At 47.2% G+C, this 22,822-nt stretch overlaps 1 protein-coding gene across 2 annotated transcripts in view; it reads right to left on the bottom strand.

Moving 5' to 3' along the window:
* Positions 1-22,822, bottom strand: part of LOC144145176 (scoloptoxin SSD14-like) — a 77,262-nt gene that overhangs the window by 4,120 nt on the left and 50,320 nt on the right. For both annotated transcript variants that reach the window (XM_077676695.1, XM_077676696.1), the window contains 7 exons: positions 8,658-8,873; positions 8,041-8,163; positions 4,585-4,682; positions 3,639-3,831; positions 2,599-2,762; positions 1,159-1,448; positions 289-476 (listed from right to left, as the gene is read on the bottom strand). In XM_077676695.1, the coding sequence (XP_077532821.1) occupies positions 289-476; positions 1,159-1,448; positions 2,599-2,762; positions 3,639-3,831; positions 4,585-4,682; positions 8,041-8,163; positions 8,658-8,873 (1,272 nt within the window). The remainder of the gene's footprint in view (positions 1-288; positions 477-1,158; positions 1,449-2,598; positions 2,763-3,638; positions 3,832-4,584; positions 4,683-8,040; positions 8,164-8,657; positions 8,874-22,822) is intronic.

Raw genomic sequence — 22,822 nt, 5'->3', positions numbered from 1 at the left:
ATGCCCTAGCTTATTCACAAGTACTAGCATATTTTTGCAAATAAGCCCAGCAACAAATACAAGAGTGATACAAAGCCTTGGCTGCAAATTAGGCACTAAACACTCAACTTGTGCTGAAGATTAGAAAATCTAAAGGCAGTACATGAAACTGTCACTAAGTTTACTTTTACCATGTTCAGCCTTATTGAATTATGCCTATTGCATGAAAATACTAAAAATACTCTTCGGTTAAAAAAATTGTTGTGGGCTTCAGAATGTGTATGGACAATGAAAAAAAAGTGCACTCACTATCTGTTCACTGTACTGGTGGCGGAAACGGCATCACCATTGGGTGCCAGCACATTCACGTGTGCCGTTCCTTTGTTCTCGACGACCTGGGATGCTGGCTCGTAGAAGCTGGGCTCACGGGTCTCAAGGTCGGAAATTTTGGACCTCAAGGAGTTCGCGTAATCCCTTGACAACATCTGCTCCACAATCTAAAGCACAAGGGAGAAAGTACAAAAACGTAAGACACTCGAGGCTTGCAATTTAAAACTGAATTTGTTTGTTGCGATTACTAACGCTGCACAATTTAAATAGGTATGGGTTCCTCATAAGATGACTGCATGCTTGTCTACACTCACTGGTTTGAAAGTGAAGGTTAAAGAGACCCTTCCCGGCATTACAAAAAATGTGTAACAGCATTTGACACGTAAATAATGCCTAGCTTATAGCATTTCATTCAATGAAAGGAATGAACGATGCCAGCATTTAAAACTACACTGGAAGGGAATTGTGCACTTACACCTGAAAACTGCCTCGGAAGATGTTTTGCAAACTGGCCACGAAGAAAGAAGTGGACTAGTCCAGCACAAAGTACTGGTCATAAACTTTACAGATAGCCTAGTCTGCAGACCCACTATTTGTGGGCATACTAAAAATCTGCCGCCATCTGCGGGAATAAACAGTCTTTCATTCATCCGCCCTGCCTCCTTGTCTAGGCTTTCTCTGGCCCAGAGTGGAGGACTAGTAAACACGCATCTAAGGCAACACATCACCACAGATCTTAAACCCTCTCACTGTGACACTGATAGTTGTGTAGAAAATGTCACGATTGGTTGATTCTGCAGCCAAGCGCCACAACATGTCCTAGATTTCCCCCGACGGTTAGCGACTCACATCTGTGATGTTAACGAAGTCCTCATCGCCAAGGTACGTCCGCTTTGCGTACGCAAACTTGAACGACTCGACGATCCGGTGGTACATGAGGGAGGCGTCGTCCACGTTGAGCGTGGTGTTGCTTCCAGTGTAGCCGTAGCCGGCCAGGATTCCCAGGATCAGCGAGAGGACCGGTCCGCTTCCCGGCGGGGGCACGCTGTACAGGACGTCCTCCCCAAGCAGGGTGTACTTGGTGGCTGGCTTCACGAGAGCCTTGTACGACTTCAGGTCTTGCGACGTGATGGGCACACCTGGTAATGAGGTACAAACAAGAGGGAAGACCTCGCTTAGCCTCACGTGCGCTGCACTAAAGCTGCAGAAATGCTGCTGCTATACTTGGGTACAGCTTAAGAATGACAGTTGCTCTTGCGCCTTGACACAACCAGCTGTTTCTCCACATGGCACAGTGCGTTACTGCAGCATCTTGGGGAGCACAAAATGAAAGCAGAGCAGAAGGAAAACTACAAAACTTCATGTTCTTGCGAGTAAGTATCAAAGTCAGACTAGGTGACGAAAGCAAATGGTCTCACGCATTAACGCTATCTTTTTTTTTTTTTTTAAGGTCGTGCGCATCGACGTCACGGCTTTGTTGTTTTGGCAGAGTGACACACTACGGGCACTTGTTGCCATTCTTACTCAACTATAAGAGGAAATGCAAAAAGAAATGAAATACAAATGGGATCAAACATCAGACTGCATTCTTGCTCTACGTAAAATGCGATTGTGCGTGAAACAGCTAAGGGGCAGGTTACGAATGTGAAAGTGCATTTGCGCCTAATGTGTGACCACTGTGCAAATATACCTAAACGACGCAGCCAGCCTGCTGGTGGGAAGAGAATGGAACACAATAAGGGGCGGCATTTTTTAAAAAAAAGTTTCTGATGTGGAGCATGCGTGCAGTACGGCTCGTACTACTTTGTTAAGCTTTAGTTTTTGCAGAGGATAGCCGTAATAGAGGTATGTGAAGACAAAAACTCTTGGCCTAAATTTAAGAACCCTACAAAAATAAATGCCAAGAAATGAACAGAATTTTAAAAACTGCAACTACACCTTTGACTTGAACTGTAAGCAATCAAAAAACAAAAGTGGAGATGGGGTGCTCTTAAAAGACACCTAACACAACATCGTTCTGCAGCCAGTCTTAAGGCTACTCGATAAGGAAAGTCGCAAGCAAACTCATCAACTCACTGCCGTCAGTTCAAATCTGCCACACCGAATTGCCTGCATGCCAAGGCTTACAACACATAGAAAAGCTTTACAAACTGGCTGATTTCAATAATTGAACAAACGGACTTCTTGAAGTTGAAGCACAGCAGTTTTTACCCAAGAAGCAAAGCCGAATTTAAAACAAAGCATGGCTACCTTGCATCATGGAATGCAAAGATAAGCAGCACAACTCACCAAGATTTTGAACATCCTGGACAAACTTTGTTCCGAGCTCTCCAGAGTACAATTCGTCGGCTCCCTTCTGAGCAATTTGTTCAAGCGTGTCTGCGAGCATGGGTCGCTTCAGAATTTCACCTTCTTTGAATACTGCGTTCGTCTCGTTATTGAAGAACATTTCTCTGCATGACAAAAGACAAATTCAACGCTTAGTATGTCACCTAGAAATGCAGTACCCACTTCTGCTTTCTACCCCTTGGTGTAATATGTCCAGTGTACAAAAGACACTGCACATGGTCAACCTCTCCAAAACAGCAGCCAGTGAATGTAATTACACTGGATAGTTCTCTGGAGAATACAGTGATTTACCCAACAATAAGGTACACAAACTAACATTTAGAATATTTGTTTGGACATTCATAATGATCTATTATAAAAATGTAACCTTCGCATTGCAGGTATAACATACTACCACACTTTTTAGGCTTTCAGCACCAACAATGCTAATTGAAACTATTATGAACTAATGCAATATCTCGTTCATGAGGCATGCGGGTGCAGGATTCTGCAGGCTCATTTAGACCAATTGATGCCGAGTAATGCTGCAGTAGCGCAGTGTGAAACTTATATTTGTCACTAAAATATTCTCGTGCCAGTTGTGTGGGGAAACCCTGGCTATGCTGTAACTTCGGCAATTGAATCGCGTTTCTCTTTTCGCGGTGAGTTGAAAACCGAATGAACGACCTTCTATACTGTACATTTAGGCGTGTAACACCTTGACAGGACCTAGTTTGTGATGCTTAAAGTAGAAATCTCGTGTGGCTGTTGTCTTTGTTCAGTTCTTAACAGCCTTAAAGGTTGTAATTAATAATTTTGAGCAGCTGAAAGGGCCACTGAGGTGACCTCTTAACAAACAGCCTCGCTCATTTCGCTTACCCCGTACAGCGCAAAAACAAGACTGTCCTCTACAGAACCAAATATTTTGCTAGTGCAGAAGACAAAAGGAAGAAAAGATATTTTGTGCAAAGCATGTGCGCTTGATGATCACTAAAGCTCACTTCAATGTCGGTTCATTGAGGATGCTGTCTTGCTTCTCTTGGAGCTTGCCAGCAAGGTGTTTGCCAACTGGGAAACCGTTCCTACAGAGGTCGATTGTGGGCTGAACCAGTTGGGACCAGGGGAGCTTGCCGTACTTCTCGTGGGCAGTGCCATAGGCCTTCAGTTCACCGGGAACCGCGACCGACAGTGGACCTGCAACATAAGACAGAAGGTCAATCAATGAAAAGCACTGCGCCACAGTCGTCTCGCATGTGAGCTGTTGTACTACCACGTAACGAGCTAGCCCAACTCTCTACCTTTAAAAACTTTTGCAAACTTCTCTCCACAACTTTCTCCACAACAACCTCTTGCGAGCTGAACTGCCATGATAAAATGACAAGCTGCATCCTTCTTAGCATTTCACTTTTTGTGGGTCAAGCTAGTTATGTCGCACGCATTCAAGACTGGTATTTTGTTCCACGCTCGGACTAATTATCGGGCGCTTGCAGTGGTTTCAAGCGTCTTAACAGTGCTCGCTAGGTTTCTTTAGTTTTATTTGTCGCAAGAGCTGGAATTATCTCCGGCACATGGGAGTGCCCAATTACGCACATCCTGAGACTTTAATTCTGCTGCAAAAATATGCACTAATCAGTTGTGCCTTGCTTACTGCCTAAACTTAAACTGCACTTTCCTCGCAACCTTTCTCAACTCCCAACGATAAACCACAACACTGAATTTGCAGGAGTGTCGCTGCAGGGGCTAGAGGGTTAAGCAGGAAAGCCTGACTTTTGACAATATCAATAGTTCTAGCTTGTTGCTTCGCTAGGCCTTTAACAGTTCATGAATACAAAGAAATCTAGAACTGCAAAGGTTAGGTAATTTTCACATTCCCTGACTGCACTGGCAATGAAGGCACCTTTGTGGCAGAGGGAGACATAGCTGGGAATGCGACAGAGCAGTGCTTGCCTGATACGAGAAGTGAGCTGTTGCCGACAAACTTTTCAGCTGATGCGGAGGCTGGCGCCACCTCCCGGCCGTCGATGACCTCTGCTATGCCAGTAGCACTGCATGGAGGAGATGATAATGGAGAGGGTGAACGTGCGAGAAACGTACACAGGCACTGCACATATTTGTGCATTCTAGATTTCAGACTGGAGGAGTGTTGTAAGAATGCAGTAAGTCATATGACCTGATTACGAGGAATTAGGCAGCACATTCGAGCAGTGGGTGCACAGGTTTCAGTGTTTTGTTTTCAAAATCTCGAACAAGGCAAAGCAGTGTTTCACAATAATAGTGGAACATTGAGCTATTTTCTTTCATGAAAGCGGCAACGAAGCAGCAAAAAGAATGAGTCTCTAGCTCACACTGTTCTCTAGCACTAGTCCAATTTTAAAATACAGTATAACCCCGATTACATGACTTTATCGAGACCGTGAAAAAAGGGTCGTAAAATGCGGGTATTGTAAAATCAAAAAGAAATTACACCTTTAATAGAGTTTCGCGCAACTGATTTGCACTAAAGTTCAATGCAAACTGCAAACGAATGCCTTGCAGGGTTCAGAAACCCAAATTACTAAAAAAAAGTAAACGCAAAAGGAATAATGCGTGCTGTATTAAAACAAACCTTGTACCACAATAGACTGCCTCAATTCCCGCCGGCGAGTGCGAATAATGGCACATACGATCACCACAAGCACAAGTGGAGGCCTAAGCCTTTTAGCGTAACTTCATTGGCGATTCATTGCTGAATGGGAGAAATGAACACCTGACCACTGCCCCCGCGACCGCTACGCAACAAGAGGTGACACTAGCTAGGAGAGGGAAAGCAATTGTGCAGAGGACCAGGCAGCCGCAGGAAGGAACACAAAGGAAACATGAAGGGGAAGAAAGCTATGCCAGAGAGAACCAATTGAGCGGGCTTAAGGCCCACGGACCGGATTCATGGCACTTTCATTTCGTCCGCTGGTCAGTCGTGCGCTTTGCATGGGTCGTTGGAACCGAGGTTCTTAAAGCATGGTTTCTACGAGGACTTCGCCGGGACTCTGCTAGTCCATCGTAGAGCCCGGTTTGTCGCAAAGCACGGGAACATGTAACCAGGGTTCCACTGTGCCACGATTACAGCAGCAACACAGCAAAGATTGAAGGCCCTTACCACAAATCAGCCAACAAATTGGCCACACTAAGGTGCAAAAAAATTGAGGGAAGCTTGCACTCATGCACAGACTTGAATGGTGAAGCTGTCATAGGTCAGCATTGCAGGACACACAGTGACGTTTTAGTATCCTCGTTGATTTGCACAGTTGCAGTGATAGTAATCGTCGTCATATGCATCGAATAGGTCGTCATCTTCTTCGCTGTGAGTGGTGGATGCTCAGTAGTCACCCTCAGCATTGGAGACTTCCACCAGCTCAACTGGCAAAGCTTGCACTAAGTCGTGCAAATTGTTTATTTTACATGTTCTGTCGTTGCTTTGCACAGTGCGAGCAGTACTCATCATCATATGCATCGATATCGGCACGCTCCTCATGCCATGCATTACATATGTGGTAGCGCTTGAAGACAACACCGGAGGGTTTGTTTTCTTTTTTTTTTTGAAGGAGGGGGGGGGGGGGGGTTACAGCCACTGCATGAGCCAGAGACTTGGCGGTCGCCGCGAGGCACGCGCTCGTTATTTGCTCGCTTTTCATGGTTTCTGCCAGTTTTTTTATTTGCTAAGGACACTGCACGTGCCGGGAACGTTCAGCGGTCGCCGCGAGGCACGCACTTATGAGTGCTCAGCATTTTCTAGGCATTTTTTCCTGCAACGGTGAACTTATGGCTTGTGCAACAGTGCTGTTAAAACAAGTCGGCCTATATTGGTACGTTAGGGTACCATGATTGGTTCTCATTAAAGGGACACTGAAGTGATTTGTGAACATTGCGGAATTACGAGCGCAAATTGTAGTTCGGAGTCCATAGGCCATGTTTCGACCAGTCTGTGCACGTTTACGCGAATTTATTTAGTAGAAAAAGCAATTCGAAAATGCTGTCCTCTCTACACCCTCACCCATTTTTTGTGGCGTTTTCGTGTGAACGTCACGAGGAGACGAGCTGGCAATTGGCTTCACTACTGCACGGTTCACCGACCTTCCGATCGAGTCAGTCGGCCCAGCGTTTAGACCGCCGGCTGCCGACGGGTCGTCGCAATTCGGTCGCTCAATTGAAACTAAGCCACAACACGTTCGTGAATGGAAGAATGCGCCTTTTTATACTTTGTTAGTTTGTACACTGTATCGAGCTCCGAGTCCAGGTCGCTCCACACAAGCGCTGCCCAAGTGCACATGGGACGCTTCGCTGACTTTACGCTAGTAGGAAAATCTAAGGCCACTTGAAGGCGGGAGAAGAGTCAGCGAAGTCAATACAGGTACTAAGGAAATAAAATCAACTGAAACCTTTACCATGCAGTGCCAAACTAGGGAGCAAGCTCCCTAGTGAGGCAAGCTCCGCATATGCGGGAAAAGCGCATGGCGTTTGAGTGTCTGCGGACGTGGAGGGCGTTCATCCACTGCGTAGGCCTCGGCTATAGTGATTGCTACGATTCCAAGCCGTCCTGGGAGGCTTATCTCAGGCGTTTTACAGCTGACAACATGGCAGAAGCGCGGTACGCCGATTACTGAGATATCAAGAATGGCTATCCAACAATGCCGTCGGATGTCAAGCATGTTTTACAGAACCGAAACCGAAACTTGTTTGAATGCTAACCTTGGACATCGTCCAATCACGGTGCCATCTCCTCCCGACGTCAAAGCCTTTAGTTGGTGCGGCCGCCACAGACCGCGCATAGTAGTTTTTCTTTTGCGCTTTAAAAAATAATTAACGACTTATCAACCGGATAAACGATGAAAAGTGTGGTAATTTGAGCCAGTCTACGCAGTGCAAGCAAAACCGGGAGCTTGACAAATTCACTTCAGTGTCCCTTTAAATGCGCCAACATGCTTCCTAACCCCTCAGTGAACCTTCATGGTCACCGTTTCCGACGGGGTGATAGAATTCCTGTACTCAAGACATGGTGCCCCTCACTGAATGTTTCACCCTAAGTACGCCTACAGGCAGCAAATGCCATATTACAGTACAACAGGGCCTTCTTATGAGTGCCACATAAAGCTGCATCTTTCAGCCCTCACATCACGTGCAAATTCCTGCCTAATGCAATCTTAGCATTTGCAACATTTACACAACTATGGAGGAAAAAGTGCTCCAATCATGAACTTCAGGCCCCTCCACCCAAATCTGGCAGGGGCACAAGAATATTGAGATCACAATGCCTGTTACGACAGCATTCCACGCAGCACTTATCGAGCAATTCCTCATCTTATGCAGCCAAAGTGTGGCAGGGCAAAAAGCTGAACAGCCTGAATCACTTGACCTGAAACTTGCACTCACTTTGTGTAGATGGTGATGAACACGCCTCCCCCAAGCCCCATGCTCTGCGGGTTCACAGCACCATTGCAAAACAACAAGGCGACGGCAGCATCCACAGCAGACCCTCCTTTAGATAAGATATCCCTGCAAAAGGAACACAACACGTGCTTTTAGGCTCTGCCAAAGAACAGGATATGAAAGCAAGAACCTCTGGAATTCACAAGGTAGAAACAACTTGCGTCTACATATATATATTAGAAGAAAACAAAACGGGAAAATTTCAACAGCTTTGGAGGAGAAAGATAAAGGGAGGGAAGAAGAGAAAAGCAATGGTTTAAAAAAAGATAGACGTGTTCATGTAGGTATTGTAAACGCCACAAATAAAAGTTTCTCTTCGTTTAAAGTTTTTCAGATACCCGATTCGCTACTTGGAATCATCATGACAGACGCAAGCCTGAACAGGACTTCGCTTTTCAGTATTAAAAAAGGATGCCTACGCGACAGTGTCTTGCAGACGAAATTTCCTACGGACAACTCACGACCAAATCAAACCCAGGAACGCTGCTGTGATGCTACTCTACTACCCGAAAACTCTGCATATCCGCTATGTAGAGGGCAAAGAAAAAGGCGCCACTCACTTGCCAATGGGTGCACAGGGCTCTCCGTCCACGGTGACTGCCGCCTGCCGGTACTCTCCCAGCTGCGAGGGTGACGTGCGGAAGGTGATGTTGGAGTAGCGCGCCCGCTTCTCGTTGATCAGCGGCAGGCCCAGCACCAGGGTCGTCACTATGGCCACCAGCGCGAGCACCACCACCACCGCAACGATGATGCAGTCCCGCCTGGTGAAGCTGGTGCTGCAGAGGGCACACGCATTCCACGAGCTCGTCACACACACCGTCGGTCAAGCATTGTGCTACGCTGATTGACACTTGAGACATAAAAAAAAGCCACCTAATGCTTTTTTATTTACCACACAATTAAAAAACCTCAAAACAAGTTGTTACGCGGTAGAATTGAAATGCAGTACAGTTTAAGTGGAGAGAAGATGTCATGAGCAATTCAACAGCCCAGCTCATTGTTGTTGCAAGAGACGCATTCCAGAAGTGTTTCCCGCAATGGCACGAGCGCTAGGGGAACTGCGTGCATTTCCAAGGAGAATACCTTAATAGGGATTAGAGTTTTGCACCTGGAATTAGAAAACCAGAGCCCTTTCATTAATGACCCTGTAAAGGGGGAAATCCAGCGAAGCTAACGTCCTGGTGCGATTTGCTGTTTGGGTTTAGCTACACTGGGGATTTCCTATGTTAAATTATAAGGACGGTGGCGCGATCTCTATGTCAAAGACCAAGGACTCACTATTGGTGTGTAGAGACTAGAGCACCGCACAGGTGGCCGCCGAAGGTCGCGGGTTCAATTCCCGGCCGCGGCGGCCACTTTTCTGATGGAGGCGAAAAGCAAAAACGCCCGTGTGCACGAGATTTCGGCGCACGTTAAAGATCCCCAGGTGGTCAAAATTAATCCGGAGCCCGCCACTACGGCGCGCCTCATCGCCTGCGTTGCGTCGGCGCGTTAAACCCTACAATCAATCAATCAATCAAGCAATCAGGTGGCCGCCGAATAGCGCCAGGGATGTAGCCAGGGGGAGTGTTTCGGTGTGTCAGAACACCCACCGAAATTTTCCGAGCGGCTAATCGTTATACAATTTGTTTCCAGATAGTTCCGGTAGAACGGTTACAGCCATTTTCTGTAACCATATGCCCCACGTAGATGGCCATGCTTCACTGCGCAACAGGCAATGTGGGCAAGCCAGCTTACAAAAACCAGGCTGCACCGATCCCCTGAAGTCGGCTTCACCTCTGAACAAGAATGCAATGTCGGGAAGACATTTCTCTAAGGGCAATATAAGCAGTTTTATACCAATATATGAAGGCCCTAGGATTTTGTGAATTTTTCTTAACTGGGAACTGGATTTTGCGCGGCAGGGAAACCTGCTTCACAGAGAGCGTGCGCGATACAGCAGAGTAGAATAGAATAGAATAGAATAGAATCGTTTATTTCCCATCACAGGGGGCATGATGCTGGAGGCCTGCGGAAAAAGCTGAGGGAAACAGCTTGACGGAGCCGCAGGCCCCCCAAGTTAGCAGGTGTCAAGGCCAGCCCAACAACAATGGGCTGTTTTAGGGTTGGCACCTGCCAACGTGGAAATGGAAATGAAATTATGTTTGCGCGCAGGCTACCTTTCCTTCTGGATTTTTTTTTTCGGCGTATAACACACGAGAAAAATATTTCTCGCTATGCCACTGACGCGAGGCATTGTGTGTCGAGGTTGGGGGGGGGGGAGAGACGGCGCACGTGGCAAGGAGTATACAGCATTCGGGAAAGAGGTGGCGGTGGAGAAGAGTACGAAAAGGCTGTAACCATACTTCCCCTCCGTAGATGGTCATGTTTCACTGTGCAACACACAACGCGGGAAAGCCAGCTTACAAAGGCCTAGCTTACACCGATCGCCCTAGAATCGGCTTCACCCCTGAACAATACTGCATTTCTGGGAAGACACCATTCCAGACGCAGTATAAGCCGTCATATTAAAATGTGAAAGCCCTAGCACCTTCATTCTTTATGGATTTTTTTCCATGCGCTGTGAAAATTGGTCTACTACGCTCAGTCTATCGACGCAAACAATCTGCTGAATTCTCGCCACAGACAGCAAAATGTACCTGCCCACCAAAGGTTTTACTTTACGTCTACAGACCTAGCACTTCTCAGTGCAACATCACAAAAACGTCGTGGCGCTGGCTTGGGTATAAAAATGAAAAGCAAGCTCCATAACAAAAATAAAGCCCAACAAAACAAACGCAAAGTAAACAAATATTACGCTCCCATAATAACGCCCGTCACACCAACCCGTCATGTATTTTGTTCCTCTAAGAAAAATAAAAATATTATTATTATTATTATTATTATTATTATTATTATTATTATTATTATTATTATTATTATTATTATTATTATTATTATTATTATTATTATTGCGGCTCATTCAGAGCTGTACAGCGATGTAGTACTGTATAGTTCCCAGATTCAGTGACGCACACGCACGCGCACGCACACACACACACGCACACGCACAAGCAAAAAAAATTCCCCGCATTTCCCCGAGGGGAAGAATGTGAAAGTGCGAATGCACGAGTTGAATTTGCGCGGTTCGGTAATGTTCGCGAAAGAGAGATCACACACACACACACACAACTACAAAGAAAGAAAGATGCATTTATTCACAGACACCTATTTGTGTTGTCGTTCTACTTGATTGCTAGAGCGGATCTCAGCTTTGAAATTTCGTGTCAGTACTCCTTTAAGCGGGTGCATTAGCCCTTCTCACGCCCGATTCCTGGCCAATCCCCCACGTGGGTATGTGCCATGTCAGCGGCCAGGCAGCGCGCGCCCATCTTCCCCCGTTGCTAGGGAAGACGAGGAGCGCGCGCACCCGCAGCTGTTGCTATGCGGACTACGGCGGCGGACGATTCAGGCTCGCTTAAGAAGTGCATTCGCACTTAAAAATACGGCGAAGCTTGCACAAAGTTGCGGAAGGCTTGAACCACAGCGGAGCTGGGGAATTTATTTATAAGCACTGGAGGACACACCACCCCGCATTCTATTAGGTTTGAAACGGTTTATTTACACGTTCGGTCGCCGCTTTTCACTGTGGTAGTAGTAGTCAATAGTCATATCCATCTATATCGTGTTCATGCATGACTGGCAAGCCCGGATCGTTTTGTCCGCACACTTTCACATTTCTCCCAAAGTGGAACGCGTCAGCACGCGCTAGAAGCGGCGGCGACAGGCTTCGCGAACTGGGCGTCTGTAGCGCGAGCTGTCTTGTGCTACCCCTTGAGGCGCGGAGGCACGTGAACTGGTTTCTTGGTATTTCTTTTCCAGCGCCACGCGCACGTTTGGACGACGGCAGCCGATCCTCGTAAGACGCGTGCACACAAGTGCGGTAAACGGTGAGAGTAACTATGACACTTTTTTTTTTTTTTTTTTTATGATGCCGCACACACTACGGCTAGCAACAACCGCTCCGCTATGAAAAAATCGAGCAATTGCACTGCACAGTGTATCTGAAAATTGCTGTAATGTTTGACATATGATTTGGAGGTGACGTCGGCGTAAATTTCTAAACAAGTTGAAAGGTCCTAAGAGCGCGAAAGAAACACGCCTCTTCCTGGAAGCTTAGCATCGTCGTTGATTTGGACTTTGGATGGTTGGATTGTGACTGCATTTTTATTGGAAAAAGCTTCGCGTTTCATCATAATCCCATGGTTTCATCATCATCACATTATCGATTGATCGATTGATTGATTGTAGGGTTTAACGCGCCGACGCAACGCAGGCGATGAGGCGCGCCGTAGTGGAGGGCTCCGGATTAATTTTGACCACCTGGGGATCTTTAACGTGCGCCGAAATCTCGTACACACGGGCGTTTTTGCTTTTCGCCTCTATCAGAAAAGCGGCCGCCGCGGCCGGGAATCGAGCCCGCGACCTCGTGCTCAGCAGCGCAACGCCTTAGCCACTGAGCCACCGCGGCGGGTATCATCACATTATCGTTTACCGCGTTATCAACACTGCCCAAGATCACACTATGCCACAAAAAGACCTTGACCAAATCTATTCCTGGTACAGAACGAGGCAAATGATCTTGAACTCAACAAAGTGCAAAATAATCTCTCGCAAGCATGCTCGCTCTGATTTCACTTACTGTATAAATAACGCAGCTATATCTCGAGCCACTACCTACAAATATTAAGGTGTCAATTTCACTTCTACTTTTTTCCGGTCCGCTCACATTACTTCAATATGCGCAAAAGCATCTAAAACCTTCGGATACCTGCGCCGTAACCTGCGAATGGCACCAACAGCCATGCGTAAATTGTCCTATAGCTGCGGGCGGACGAATATGCAGCCATTCGTTCGCCCGCAGCTAGAATTCGCATCATCTATATTGTCACCTCACCAAATTAGTTAATCTGCTCGAATCCATCCAAAACAGAGCCGCCTGTTTTATTTCTCGCAACTATAATCGCTATTCAAGTACTACCACACAGGTAAAACTTGACATTCCGTTACAGCCATTCCAAATTCGTCGCGTGATCGCTCTTTTGTGTCTGTTTCACAAATACGCCGATAGTGATAACCCGTTCCCACTCCCTCAGCAAACCCCTTGACGCATGTCGCCCCGTTTGCACAATCAATTCAGCTTCAAGCGTATCTATGGAAACCCACTTGCATTCAATTCATCGGTTATACGTCGTGCCATAGCCCATTGGAATGATCTTCCTGGCCCTATGGTTTCTATATCAAACCTTGACAGATTCCGTGAGCAACTAAATGCGAATTTATCCTAATAATTTTTTTTCATATTTGTGCTTCCAACATACTTGATAACGATGCCTTTGTATCTGTTTGTTCTTGAATTTTGCTCTTTTTGATTGCTTATAAATTTTTCAGGGTATTTTGTTGCCTAAGGAAAGTATAATGACGTTCTTATAATCTTGTTTACATTTCTCTTACCCGTGTGTTGGCTATTTGCCCCAAGTTCCTCTTCTTTGTATAGCCCCCCTCACCCCGCGCTCCACCTGCAGCCTGCAAGGTTTTTCTAAATAAATAAACAAACATGTGCCCTTTGTGCAAACTAAATGTGTAAAGTTGGTTTTTCTGCAGTGGTTCCGGCGTAATAATTAGCATTGCCATCAGTGAGACATAGAAAGATTCGCTTTAAAATGCTGCTTGCGCGCGACCGACGGATGCTTCAGTATCTGGCCGATTTCACAAGAGATCGGACATTGCACACTTGTTTTGTTCAGTTTTTACCCTTATCTTTTTGAGAGTTATGTGCACATCACTTAATAGCCAGTAAATGAAATTCGTTTTCCCCACGTTTACCCATAACGTGCGTATTTTGCGACACAAAAATTGCAAATGCGCCGTACATGACGTGCTGTTTCCAGCGGCTGCAGTTTTTGTCCCCAGATTTGTGGCTTTGTCCAGGGTTTTTTTTTTTTTTTTTCAAAAATGTGTTTGCAACCAAAAACTGCATTAGTAGGAAGCAGAAATCAGTGGACACAAATTTTCAATCACGAAACCGGACAACATTGTCTTGCGTGTACTAACCAACTTGTGATGTGGGTCCAGCTACTACTAAACATCTGTAAAAGATGGCTCGTACGAAAAAAAAACGAATTTTATGCAAAAAAAAAATTAACTTGTGATTTTTCTGAAAACGCGTACATTTCGAAGTAAAAAGAAGAAACGCCGCTCTCCCGATTTTCATTAGAACTGTGCAAGCAAGATTCCTCAAGCAGGACGATAACACTTAATACTGACGCTATAAGCGGCTGAACTCGTGCGTCGCGCGACGCGTCTTCGTGCCATGTGCGGTGTTTCTGATGTTTCTGCCGGTGCTTTTCTTTTCCCATTTAGTAAAGAGCGCCTGCTCGCATTCTACGGCAACACGAGGGAAACAACAATATTTTATGGCTTTTTCAAAACGAAAGCCGGTTTCTAAGTGCGATGTTTGAAGATGCGCTTACCCAGCTACGCTTGTGGCCAAGACCCGACGAAATGCGCGCCTTTGCGGGCGTCAGAGTGTTAGTAGAGTGAACTAGAATTCTAGTTCACTCTAGTTTTAGCATAGAGGCCAGCGGAGGCTCACGCTACGGCGGGACCCTACTGCGCATGCGCGCGCGGCGAGAGTGAGGAGGTTGAGGAAGGTGAGGAGGAATGCGCGGGAATGGCGAAGGCTGGGTCGCGGAACTAATCCCCCCTACCGGAACGAATTTGCGCCTGCCCGTGAGCGGACGGATCCCCCGCTGTGCTAAAACTATTTTCGCGAAAGGAAGTAGCTGGGCCACCAAAAAATGTTTTTATCTGCGTCGATTGGCTCCATACCGGACGAGTAAGAATGGTGGGGATGAATGTAATAGCATCGATGGGGGGGGATATGCCTATAGCGTTTAAAAGACCCTGGGATTTATGTAATACACCGAAGGTAAGCTAAAAAGCCGTTTTGGCGGCAATAATGAGGTGGGAATGCCGTCGGAGGAAAAGCACAAGGGAGAACGTATATTAGCTACCAACCGTAACGAACGAAGTTCAATTTATTTGACCTGCCGCAAATACATCTGTGCTAAAATTGGAAGGGCACTGAAATGTATTCTGGTAAGACGACATGCCATCACACCAATACGCAAGGAATACGGAAAGAACAATCGTTAGCTTGTGATCAGCTTAAGACGAGAACCACACAGAAAGGCTTAGTGAGCGTGAAAAAAAAAGGGAGGTGTTGTCCGTGGTGTCATTTTCGGCCTATACAGCGATAAACGTGCACAGAGATAAGCTCAGGAATTAAGCTTGCACCATCGTCTAAGCATGCAGCCTGCACAGCTAACATGGACATTTTTCTCCACTGCTGCCTAGCAGACGACAATTTCGGGGATGGAGGATGGGGGCGCCACTTCCGATGAAAAATGGGTATAGACAGATAGCTTGCACTGATTTCAGCGCAGACGCCATATTGTTTACCACGTGCACAATGGAAGAAAGGCTGTTAGCGCTGCTCGAGATGGCATAAGAGCATAAGATAAAGTGAGAATGCTGAGCAGTGTTCCCGAAAGGGCGGTGGTGACGTCATGCGCAGACGACAAGCGGCTTCGAATGTGAAGGGACGGGGAGACAACTAAACGTGAATTTAGACAGGCATCAGATGCCCCTCCACTACCTCATAGTGAATTATAATTTTTGTTGAATAGCGCGGTGACAACCAAATGGCTGAAGACCAAATTTTTCAGGAAAACTGCCGTTACCACAAGACCAGCTACAGCTGCACTGAAGGCGAACCCCAACCCTTGGAACTCAGACTCGGCAGACGTTTATCGTTAAACGCCGCGGAACCGACTGCAATGCGAGATACTCCCAATCAGCAACGCGCATTTTCCTGCCCATTCGTCAGTGCTCGCCGGGCGCTGGCGCGATCGGGTGAGATAAGGTTAGAACAATGCTTCTCCGCCTTTTGTTCCGCTACACTGACGCCCGCGCGTTGGCACAACCAGATAAGATGGCTCCGCGTGTCTCAAGGGTTGACATGCAGCTGAGCAGCAAGGGAAGGCCGCTCAGCGAGAGCCGAAATTCAAATTCACCGAAGAACGCTGTGCTTTTTCAAGGGCGGGCATTCTCATTCAACTCAGGTTTGCAAGCACTTTCAGCTTCTATTTCTGCGAAGGAAAATTTGACATTAAACTGAATTGTAGTCGTACGGCTACAAAGGAAAACTACATACTCATTTGTAGCCGTACGGCATGCAATTCATGTGGGTGTCATATTTTCCTTCGCAGAAACTTGCTTCACCTTGGGTTTTTCCCCCTAAATTTTGTCGAAGAATGCACACCCTTAACGAAAATGTACGCCCTAGAAAAAACGCAAGAAAACACTTTTTGAAGGGTTTTGTCGTTTAAAACCTTTCTGAGCCCACATTCACAGTGCATTCTGGGTTAGAGAATGGAGTTCTAAACGGTAAAATTCTTTGAGGGTGTTTTCTTGCGTTTTTGCTGCAGTGTAAAAGGAGTAAATCCTTTTACAGCGACAGAAGAGATCTGCGGCCTCCGATCTCGTTCTTTAGACGGTGGCCGCCAGCAACCCACTATAAGCGCACCACGTAAGGGGGCGCCGCGGACAACAGGAAACGACGGAGAAGAAACAGCAGGCCTTTAATTTGTTGGCTATGCAAAACTTAAGCACATTACGCGCGGTCTGCCATAGGCCAGAAATTAAGTTGTACAGGAGGCAGGATGGTGCAACGAAATCGCATACCTAGAATTACTGCGCAGATACAAACGGCGGCGATTTTGACCTCGCCAGATCCGCGAGCCGACAGCCATCACTTGATAACGCGTACTATCGGAAGTGTGGCTGTGGGCCGGAAAAACAAACAAAAAAACTATGCCATGCCCACCTAACGAAAGCTGGGAGAAGCGCAAAAGCTTTCTGACATCAACACTGCGTCAAAACACTCGTTAAAAGCGCGTCCGTCCTTCGCTGAAAGTGCGTCCAATCGATCGTCTAACCTAACAATTCCCAAATCGTACACGAAGAAGGAAACCATGCGACGATTTTTCGGGCACTAAGTATACGCATCAACGAACGGTATAAATGTTTACCGATACGTGGTTTATGAGATAAAGGTATGCCACTGTACTCCATGATCGATGCGTGTTTTGTCTTATCTAGAACCGTTCCTTTTTTGCGGTTTTCAAGTAACCGTGTTGGCACAATGGAAGCCCGGATTCACGCACGCTCCGTGCATCCAGAGGTTAATCAGCTTTTTTTTTTTTAATCGACCACCCGGTCTATGGGGAAATGCATTAGTTTTTTGACAGGACGCTATCGGTCCCAGTAAGAAAGCTTTCGCTTCAAAATTCTGTGTCCTTCCACTCTGTGGATAACGGTAACCTGCGAGGGTGGACGTGGTCCGAGTGAACGAAACAAATACGCCGTTTGTAATTTTCGATTCAGCCTACTTCCTACCAAATTAGCTGAACGAAACTTGGAAGGACTATAGATGACTTAAGCGAAAACTTAGGGACTTAAGCGAAAAAAAAAAAGGGGGCTGTCCATTTATATGCCGATGTATGGACAGCAGACGAATTCCACAGCATTTACCACTTCACTGAAGGATTACTACTGCACTGTTGTACTGTACTGTAATACTGTACTGTAGTATTTACTGAAGTATTTACTATTTCACTGTGAACCATACAATTATGAAAAGTGAATGAAACTCGGCGCAGTGATAGTCGTCCTAGCGGATAATTTCAGTTTTTTTTTTTTTTTTTTCAAGATACCAACTAGATTAAGAGCTACAGAGCATTCACCAGAAAGTTGGCTTCGCCGCAAGATTAAACGTTGTCGACGCGACCTTTCACCCACCCAGTCGGCGCACGCAGTTTTGGTCAGCACTCGGAACTTATTGCATAACATCTCCAGTGAAAAAACCAAGGCTTCATTTCACTTTCGTCGTTGGCTGGCTCCAAAACTACAATGTTAATACGGACGGTTACGCCCAGTAATTCCAAGGTCCACTTACGCGAGTTGCAACACTGACAGGATTACGCTCCTCACGACCGCCGGGGAACCATGTCAGCGACGAAGCGACCAAACGCACACCAGAAACGCGTGGAACAGTATTTTTTTTTTCATGTCCGCAAATCACTGATTAAAAACTTTCTTTCCCGCCCATAGCTATCATGGTAATCAACCCATTAGTTCCCTGAAGGACCAAGTGTTCCAACCACTACAGTCTTGTGATGCAGGAGTGCACATTTTGCTCCGAATTTTCATATTGCGTCCGTCCATCGGGTTAACAGCCCTCCCCTATGTCTAGTACCGTCTCGGCGGCTACTGCCAGTTCCCTGCATCACATTCTCTTAGAGCTACTGCTCCCTAATTCAGGATATTCGTTCTATATATCCACATTAGGGAACTAACTATACAGCCATATAGGATACTACGTATCTTAATTCGGCATCATCATTACTTCAACCAATTGAGAAATCCCAGCGCAGGTAGGTGCTGCATGGCTCGTACCGGGGTTTCAATGACCAGAATGCTATGCGGGTCATTGTCAACATTGTGGCAATAAACGCAGGCAAACATCGAGGCTCCCGGCGATATTCCTTTCATTCCGACAAGAAAATGAATATGGGAGGAACATGAAGGTTTGGTGGAGGACATGTTCGTTATTCGAATGCGCGCGACTTGGCGCACAACCTCAATTTGTTTTGTTTTTTAGGGCGAAGCCTTACATGTCTTATCAAACGCGAAGTTAGCCGTCGTAAGCTTCAAGACGAATGGTACCAAAATGGCCGCCCTTGTGAAGAGAAAGTAACTTTTAGGTTCGGCAGGGATATTTTCTAGGGCCTCCAGGGCAGCAGCCAACCGCAGCGCCAACCGGGCAGCCTGCCAGAACGGAACAAGAACGAGCCTAATGCGTGCGGCGTGACAGGTGAACGTGGCGGCACGTGAGCAGAACAAGTGCGCGTGGAGGAGAGCTGCCACTGTAGGGAAGCTGCCGCGTCATTCGCGCCAAGTCAGCCTGTCCGACTAATTCGCGTCAAAAGGCGAAGAAACGGAGAGCGAAGAAGCGCAAACACGACGTAGCAGTGAGAAAGTATTTGATAATCGCTAAGCTTTCACCTTAAAAGCACGCAAGCAGACCTAAGCTCAAGAGATTTTTTTTTTTTTTTTTTCAGTGTTGAACAGCCCGGTCGCCAAACGACGCCGATAATTTGTTGAGGCCGAACCACGGGGACGAACTATGGGAGCCATTCTTTTTTTCGAAAGGGAGCAACCACTCTGTATAATTTCAATACAACCGTGCCCGAAAAAGCTGACACGGGCAAGTTCTGTTATGGCTGAAACATGTCGGTTCGCCCAGTCGACAAAAGAAAAAGGTTGCGCTGGACCGCTAGCAATGACATACGGGAAAGGTCGATAACAAGCAAACAAAAACATAGAAGGTGCCGCGGCTGCGATATCAGAGGGCTGCCCAGTCGCCATATCGCGCTGCCGATATAGAGTCGACGGGAAGCGCTAGCGGAGGGGTGGAACGTATTCGAATCAGACAATTCGACTTCTGCAGGAGTGTACCCTCAGAAACATTAGTGAAATTGAACCAACGACGCAGGAACAGCAAGCAATTTGTGGTGCGTCGATACACCTGCAACGTTTTTGTCCAACCGTTCGCTGTTTGTTTGCGGTAAGCACAACCTTTGCAGCTATCGACGGCGTACACGTTGGCAAGAGCGCAAAAAAAAAAAAAAAGCACAAAAACAAACAAAAAAAGACACCGAGGCACGCGGGCGAATCTATATATAGTCCCGCGTTAGTTGCAGCTCAGTTTCACAAAACCCCACGTTTGAATGTAGGTACGCATTTTACTGCCGGCGATTACTCGAGAGCTAGTTGCCTGCACACGACTCGTAGTCATAGCGATGAAAATTTGGCCTCGACACACTTGTCCACGAAGGCATTGCCACGGTAAGAGAACCGATGCGCTCTTCGTTCGTACAAAAACACATGAACACGCGCTGCACTTGGAAGATCCTTCGTAGAGTCACTAAATAAGGTTAGCTCCTCTGTCGTCGTAAAAGCCTCAGGCAGTGTTTTAGATGCGACTGCATCTCATTCACTCGCCTTGTCCCTGCATCCGGCGGCGTCGGCGTTGTCCACCCCTCCCACATTCTCCTCGCCGCGCGAGCTGCGCTCTCCGCCGCTCACCCCCTCTCCTCCCCGATAGCGAACACTCTCTCGCGATGGGCGTTGGATTGGATTCGATTGGCTTGGCTTGGATTGCATTTGGATTGGATTAAAGTGGATTGTGTTGCGTCATAGCAGCGGCAGACGCACTGGCGCCGGCGCGTCCCCTCACCGTTATGCGCGCTATAAAACGCGGTGCCTGCGCCGCTCCGCTCCATCGTTCCAGCGCCGTTCCTCCGCTGTCCAACGCTGCAACGTGAACCCCCTATGCGTCACATCTACACAGGGGTTCCCGCGAGTGGAGGTGGGAGATTTCGTTAGAGACTACCCTTCACACGACTGGGCCGAGTGAGAACACGGAAGTCTGGTTTTCTCACATGCAAGTGCAAAAAAAAAAAAAAAGCAATAAAATTCCCTCGCATTTCCCTGAGGGGGACAATGTGAAAGTGCGAATGCACGGTTGTCGGCCCGCTTGCGGCGCTTGCGCTCGGCCCCCGCAGCCCACCGCCTCGCCGCCTTCTCTTCCATCGGGTTTGTAGTATCACGTGTAGCCTACACCACGCAGTTATCAAGCCGCTATAACGCCGCTGAGTCGCCAACGCACGCCGCTGATTGATTGATTGTGGGGTTTAACGCGCCGACGCAACGCAGGCGATGAGGCGCGCCGTAGTGGAGGGCTCCGGATTAATTTTGACCACCTGGGGATCTTTATCGTGCGCCGAAATCTCGTACACACGGGTGTTTTTGCTTTTCGCCTCCATCAGAAAAGCGGCCGCCGCGGCCGGGAATCGAACCCGCGACCTCCAACGCACGCCGCTGACGACGTAGTTTGAATGCGTTAAAGATATAAGGCGCGTCACTAACACTGATATCAGCGTCGCGTCCGTGGCTTGGTCGGTAGAGCGTCGCGCTGCGGCCGCAAAGTCCTCGGATCGAAACCTGGCGCCGGATGCTGTTTCTTTTTTAAATATAGAGGAGCACTGCGGACACCGCCGCCGCCGCCGCCGACGCCGCCGCCGCCGGCGGTGGATGGTTTGGGGTCGCTTATAAAGTGCATTCGCACTTAAAAAAAAAAAAAACAGCGAGGTTCATCTCGCAGAAATAAGATTTAGCGCAACGAAAGACACGGACGGTGAAAAGGACGGGACGGGTCTTTCGTTGCGCTAAATCTTGTTTCTGCAATATGAACAAACACATCTTACGGAGGTTCATCCCCCATGTTGCCCATAACGTCAATGAAGTGTTCTCACCGGCATAAAATAAGAATGTCGTCTCAAACGAGAACAAAAAATACAAAATAAAATAGAAATAAAACGTGCGAGATGCGTGGCGATACTGCAATTTGCATTTTTTATTCGCTATATCGTGGAACGACGCGCGTGTACGCGTTCAATGCCGACGTCACGCGTGTAGCGCTGCCTCGAGCGCAAGGTCGAATGAGGACGGGCGGACGCGGGAGCCTTGGCGCGCACCCGACCGCACCACCGCAGCGTGCAGGTGAGGGCGAACCAACGTTTTTAGATTATCTAAAAACGTTGGGGCGAACTGATGAGAGCGGCCAGACAACCAACTACGCGCGGCGCCGTTGGCGACAGTTGTGAATTCAATTCGCGGGTGCTGAAAGAGTCATTGCGGAAGCACACCAAGACACACACACGCACGCACACACAAAGATAATTAACCGCGGACGTCGCTTGCAATGTGTATTTTAAAGCCGCATGCCTGGGAGGAGGGGCATGGGCAGGTCAGCGACGTTAGTAATTAGAATGTAAACTCGACCCAGAGCATGCGCAGCCGTGGGTGCCTACTCACAACTGTTAAGTGCAGTTTGGTCCCCTGTTATTACGATCGCACCAATACGGACAAAACAGCGGTTAAATATTTACGTGGACCACTATGCAGTCCTTTCTTATTACCATCCTTTTCCCCTTGCGTGTATTTCTCTGTGTTACTATGACTCGCGTACACACACGCGTTCGCAACGTAAAGCAAAGCGGACGTTAAGAGGGAACATTCTTTGGTGTACTTCCATAATTGCTACAAATTACATACGAATTACACACAAGGCTTTCCGCGCGTCCACTCTGTCGTTCTGTGCTCCTCTATAGCTCCCTCAGGTTTTACAGAGGCGTGAAAATTTTGCCGACAAGCCTCATTAGCCCCGTTTACATTGACCCGACGAGGGCGCTTGAGTCGATATGAACAGGTTTTTTGGACTGAACTCACTAAACTAAAATTAGTGAAGAAAAAAAAAAAAGATGCGTTATAAAAAGAAATAGACAATAAGGAGTTGAAGCAGTTGGGTTAACGCCAGTCCCGTTTGTTTCTCCTCTCGCCTGCATGCTTTATATGCACTAATTTTAGGAACTGTATTTTGCCTTTCCCCCTAATTCCTTCACCTTTACCATTCAGGAAAATCCCCTTGACAATCCCAGAAGAGTCCCGGCATATACATGGTCGGGAGCATCCGATCAACAGCATTGGAATGTATAAA

Source organism: Haemaphysalis longicornis, unplaced genomic scaffold (genome assembly GCF_048455015.1).
Source record: "Haemaphysalis longicornis isolate Haplotype H1 unplaced genomic scaffold, Haemaphysalis longicornis Haplotype H1 scaffold_7, whole genome shotgun sequence".
Taxonomy (NCBI): Eukaryota; Metazoa; Arthropoda; class Arachnida; order Ixodida; family Ixodidae; genus Haemaphysalis; species Haemaphysalis longicornis.
Note: the sequence above shows the minus strand (reverse complement) of the source record. Positions and strands in the feature narration are given on the sequence as shown.